The sequence below is a fragment of the Sinocyclocheilus grahami genome, unplaced genomic scaffold, assembly GCF_001515645.1.
Source record: "Sinocyclocheilus grahami isolate Dianchi unplaced genomic scaffold, SAMN03320097.WGS_v1.1 scaffold704.1, whole genome shotgun sequence".
Classification (NCBI taxonomy): Eukaryota; Metazoa; Chordata; class Actinopteri; order Cypriniformes; family Cyprinidae; genus Sinocyclocheilus; species Sinocyclocheilus grahami.
Genome location: NW_015505883.1, coordinates 589,175 through 595,144, shown reverse-complemented (window position 1 = coordinate 595,144; position 5,970 = coordinate 589,175). Strand labels below are relative to the sequence as shown.

The 5,970-nt window shown below is 40.9% G+C and overlaps 1 protein-coding gene across 1 annotated transcript; it reads right to left on the bottom strand.

Annotated features, from left to right (window-relative positions):
• Positions 1-1,140: 1,140 nt before the first annotated feature.
• Positions 1,141-4,877, bottom strand: LOC107559876 (mitochondrial amidoxime-reducing component 1-like). Its single transcript, XM_016243894.1, has 6 exons — positions 4,530-4,877; positions 2,907-3,077; positions 1,923-2,088; positions 1,413-1,553; positions 1,274-1,335; positions 1,141-1,189 (listed from the first exon to the last, which is right to left on the bottom strand). The coding sequence occupies exons 1-6, from the start codon at positions 4,784-4,786 to the stop codon at positions 1,141-1,143; spliced, it is 846 nt and encodes a 281-aa protein (XP_016099380.1). The 5' UTR covers positions 4,787-4,877.
• Between the last annotated feature and the right edge of the window lie 1,093 nt (positions 4,878-5,970).

Below are 5,970 nucleotides of genomic sequence, written 5' to 3'. Positions count from 1 at the left end.
GTTATTTTACTTAAATCTTTTGATGTAATCGTTTCCACAAATATTCAAGTATTCTGAACGTATCAGGTTTTATAGTGTACAGTGACTATATTTCTCTGGGGAAAAAAGAAGCCGCTCATCACATTTGCATTGAGTCTATGGAGTTATGACACCGGTGGGGCCCAATTTCATGATTTCACCAAGAGCCCCACAAACCCATAAATTGGCCCCAGTTATCAAACTCAAGAAAAGACCCCAAAAAACAAAGCAATACTTTTTACAAAACACCATACTAATGATGTAGCTTGTCCTTTTAACGATTTACAGAACATTCACTCAAAACAGGTTTTTGGGCCATTGCCTGAAAAACAACATAAGACCTACAGCATGATGTCAGTGTCACTGTGATTATTTGTGAGTCTGTAATTACTTGTCATTTAGCAGACACTTTTCATCGTAGGTGTCTTACAGTACAGAAATGAGAGTCACAGCCCCTATAGCAACTTCTAACAGTGCCGCCGTGAAAGGGGCTCAGGACAACATTTAGATGGGTGGGCCCTCTCACCCCCGAGCCGTCAGTGAGCCTTCCTCACCACAGAGCCTGAGACAGCGTTCCTGATTATCCCCCACCCCGCAGTGATGGTTCTGCCTGGTTGCTTATGGGCAAAGGTTTAGATCTCAGACTCAGTGCAGTGTTATTTTAGCTTAGTAACCTGTTTAGCATTACTAACAGAACTGTCGAACTGTTTAGCTTTTGAAGAACTGTAGAAGCCACTAAAAAGACGTAACAGGACATTTTAAAATGATCAGTGAAAAAAATGCTACCAGAATTGAGTAAAGCCGAAATTTGATTGTCATTACCCTACTCAGTGAGATTGTCATGTTAGTGAGATATTTCACGTGGATGTGCTATGGCTTCCGTCAGGAAGAAAATGAAGAACTCTCATTCCCAGTTAAAACCGCAGGAGTTAGTTTACTGAATGAGTGACAAACATGCTGGCGGGAACCATCTGCCCTGGTAGTGTGTGTCCCTCATTGATGAAGCATTGGAAGGAGGGCAGATTTAGCAATAATTACAATTGTAAAACACAAGATAACAAAAACATACTAAATAAAAAATCAACAGGACTTTTTCCTCTCTTATTTGATGTCTGCATTACATTAACTAGTGATGATTCCAGTCTCAGGGTCAACAGTGGTAAAAAGGCATCTGCATATTAATGCACGGAATTATTTTACATTAAAAAAAAATGTTTTTTAAATGTATTAGAGAACAATGCATATTCTATGTTACCTTCCACAGCCAACGACTCTCTTCAACTCCACTTGGCCAATCTCAATATGATCCCATGTGTCCTAGTTAAGGAATAACAGAGTTTTATTTTAAATCATAACACACCTTACATTGCGTAATACTGTATATTTAGTTATACCTCCGTGAAGGCCTCACAGTCATTGACAACAATACTGGGACGAAATTGAAAGACAGAAACATCTTTATTCAACCGGGTATTCAGGTCCCTAACAGAGGCCTCTGACATTAGCATGATGGGAGCAGCATCAGGATAGGCCACCTAAAAAATTGTGAAATATCAGATTATATAATGGTGGTGATATAAGGAATAACACAAAGAAAGTCACAGGAGACATTAGATCTCTTCTGTAAAGTCATTAAAGTATTTAGTACAATTGTGATATCACAAAATTTCCAAAATAGTGTTGGTTTTGTGTATTATTGGGTAACTGATTTTTAAGACATATGACAAAGCTATTGCAAGAAACCGTACTGGATTTTGACATATGTTGAAAGGAGGTAGAAACATATGTGAAAACTCATAAAAAATTGATTTTAAAATTAAATTACCCTCTTCTGTCGAGATCATTTTAAATCACTTTTTAAATTTGTATTTGTATTATGAGACGTACAGGGCCGTCCATCAAACCTTTTCATCCTTAGGAAAGAGGGGCTCTTTCTCAGAGGGCCTTTGGGCCTTCAGATGAGGTTCATAATGCACCAGACGAACAGTCTTGTCAGATTCCAGGTATCGTGTAAGCCAGTTAGACACATCATCCCCACAGTCCCTGCCCTGAACGTCTATACTAAAGACTCTAGGGACAAATTTAAAAATAAAAGCACATTTATTTTCAATTTTCAGCATGCCACTTCAATTTCAATCGCTTAAAACGTAAGAATGCCATCGAATTACACCACAAAATGCCATACCAAGTGGAACGTATTGTAAAGAAAGTTAGCGCAGGCACACTTTTCAAACATAATGAGTTTGTCAAATGATAAAACAATAGATATATGGTTCAGAATGAAGCCCAAAAGTATTTGGAAACTTTCTGGTTGGTGGAACATGTTCATAGTTAATGTGATGAACTCTTTTGGACACCTGTATGAACTTGAAGAGAACTGACCTCATAAATAAATAAATGTCAGATTAAATGTCAAAAAATTAAGTTAATAATAAAAGCTAATCCACTACTATGACACTGAAGCCAGTTATACTATGCATGACAAAAGCACACAAAAATGCTAAAGCATAAAATGAAACTGAAAATATTAAACAAAAGCTCATTCAAAACATGAATAAACACTGAAGCCAGTTATACTATGCAATGAAATTCAAACATTTTAATATAAATACTTACATGGCCACTTTATGTAACCCTGCTGAAAAAAAAAAAACAGCTAAAACCAGCCTAAGCTGGCTGGCTGGTTTTAGCTGGAAGTAGCTGATCTCCCAGCCTGGCGAAGCAGGTTTTAGCTGGTTGGCCAGCTGGTCTCCCAGCCTAAGAATGGCCAAAACCCCTCTAAAACCAGCCTGCTGACCAGCTATGACTAGGCTGGACGACCAACTAAAACCAACCAACCAGCTTAGGCTGGTTTTAGCTGGGGTTTTTTTTTCAGCAGGGGTACTTACCTGCAGTCCACAACTGCATTATTGGACTGCTGAAGAGGAACCCTCAACTCCTCCATCTGCGGTCCATTGAGACACAGCTGGCCGCCTTCACAGCTCAAAGACACCAGCACCAGACGAGGCTGCTGTCTGCCCGTCACCATGTGTCCGTCCTCCGTGATGACCAGCCAGTGCCTGCAACAGACACACGCTCTCTGTGCAGTTAACTCTACAGCGAACAAGAACAGCTGTCCATGTTACTCTGTAATGCACAAACTTAAAAGAAAAAGTCTAATGGCCTGTGGCGTCATGGCACGAATTATGGGCGTTTGTCCCTGCTGGGGGAAAAAAAAAAACACCTAAAACCAGCTTAAGCTGGTTCGCTGGTCTTAGCTGGTCTTCCAGCTTGTCTTAGCTGGTCCGCAGGCTGGTTTTAGAGGGGTTTTGGCCACTTCTTTAGCTGGTCAGGCTGGGAGACCAGCTAAAACCAGCTTAAACTATCTAAGACCAGCCAGCCAAATTAGGGGTTTTGGCCACTTCTTTAGCTGGTCAGGCTGGGAGACCAGCTAAAACCAGCTACTTCCAGCTTAAATTATCTAAGACCAGCCAGCCAAATTAGGCTGGTTTTAGAGGGGTTTTGGCCACTTCTTTAGCTGGTCAGGCTGGGAGACCAGCTAAAACCAGCTTAAACTATCTAAGACCAGCCAGCCAAATTAGGTTGGTTTTAGAGGGGTTTCTGCCACTTCTTTAGCTGGTCAGGTTGGGAGACCAGCTAAAACCAGCTACTTCCAGCTTAAACTATCTAAGACCAGCCAGCCAAATTAGGCTAGTTTTAGAGGGGTTTTGGTCACTTCTTTAGCTGGTCAAGCTGGGAGACCAGCTAAAACTATCTAAGACCAGCCAGCCAAATTAGGTTGGTTTTAGAGGGGTTTCTGCCACTTCTTTAGCTGGTCAGGTTGGGAGACCAGCTAAAACCAGCTACTTCCAGCTTAAACTATCTAAGACCAGCCAGCCAAATTAGGCTAGTTTTAGAGGGGTTTTGGTCACTTCTTTAGCTGGTCAAGCTGGGAGACCAGCTAAAACTATCTAAGACCAGCCAGCCAAATTAGGGGTTTCGGCCACTTCTTTAGCTGGTCAGGCTGGGAGACCAGCTAAAACGATCTAAAACCAGCCAGCCAAATTAGGCTGTTTTTTTGTGTGTGTGTGGGGGGGGGGGCGTCTGACCCCTCGAAATAAGGCTTGAACCCCTCCAAAGGTTGTCAAAACAAAGACGGACAACAACAGAATGTATTCTGTTACATACATGCGTTTATAGTTTAGGGTTTCAAAAGTTTTGGTAGCCACAAAAGTTAGTCCGAGCGCAAAAATAGACAACAGCATGGCAACGGTAAACCATCAAAATAGAAACACTGCCATTGTTCATGTTGTTATTTCATATTTACAGGTCAAGATTGAACAAAAATGTGTAAAAAGCGTTCCTTTGCATGAAACGGAATTCACAAACTGTGGTGCGTCATATAATTATAGGCAAACATTCCTTTAAAGAGACCTAGTTTAATCAGCACAGTAAATGTATTCGCGAATATTGATGTATTTGCGTCCAAAGAAATTGCATGACTCTAAAACAAAGGTGCAACAAAAACTCACCGATCCCGCAGTTCGCCATATTTCAGCCCCATTCGCAGACATTCTGCTGTCTCCACCAACACTGCTTTCCCGGACTTCATAGGATGAAGCAGCAGTTGAGTAACAACTCCCACTCGAGTGAACTTCTTCTCTGGACGCCTAACGTTATATTTATATACAAGACCGAGTCCAAGCAGAGCAACTGCTGTGCCTGCAGCGCATAATACTACTTCCCGATTTCGGGTGAAGATTTTCACAAGCACCCCTTTGAAATCCATACTTAGTTCTCGGCAATAATATCTAAGCTGTAATACTGAAACGTTTAAAGCACTCTGATGGACTGTTTATATTGCAGCCAATGAAAAGGCGCGTTGCTACCAGGTAGTTTTAAAGGAACAGTCCTCGCTTTCTTTTACACGTTCTGATCCATCAGTAGGTTTTTCCAAAGCAAATGTTTGGTTTCAGTAAAATGTAATAACTTGATCAGCCTCTGAAACCACTTTTCTTGGCTGCCGGCAGCTGACATCACTTTTCAACCCTCTCCCACAAACACCTGTCATTCAGACCACTTTTCACTATCTAATAGCTAATAATAAACCATTTAAGAAATAGTTCACCCAAAAATATTCTGTCATCATTTACTCATCCTCAAGTTGTGTCAAACCTGTATGAGTTTTTTGTGGAAGAATGTGGTTAACCAAACAGTTTCTGGTCCCCATTGACTCCAAGAGGCTCTAGCTGCAGCCTTGCACTTGCACTCTCAGACTTGCACTCTCAGACTTGCACTCTCAGACTTACATTCTCAGACTTGCACTCTCAGACTTGCATTCTCAGACACTTGCGCTTCCGCTAGCGACGTCACTTGCAGTCTTTTATTTTTTTTATTTTGTTCTATTTATTGATTACTTTTTGTTTGAATCGCTCAACATTTTACAACAGTAGCCAGGTGGTGAAGACAGGAAAAAAGAAACTAAATTACAATGTCACTTGCAATCGCCCCTTGCACTCTCCGCTACCTGCCACGTCACTTGCAATCGACACAAATTGTGCATGTTGCCAATGGAGACAAGACGCTGTGGTGATTAAACGATTAAAACTAATTTAGTCTACTATAACGAACAGGGTCCTGCAAGAAAAAGACAAGACCCGCAAATCCGTCGCCACAGAACAGCAGAATATGAATGCAATGCACAAAATCTCTCGCTAAGCGTTTTCCTCCCGTAGAAAAACATAAACACTTAACATGGTGTAATGTATAAAGATACATTAAGTTCAATTAAAAGATCAAATTCGATATATAGTTATTATTTAATGTATTACAAGGCAAACAGATGGCTATGAACACAATGCGCAAACTTTCACTTGTCCTCCCACACAGCAAAACGCTTAATGTTGTATAATAACGGACTGTTTTTCTACAGGAGGAAAACGCTTAACGAGAGACTTTGTGCATTGCGTTCAT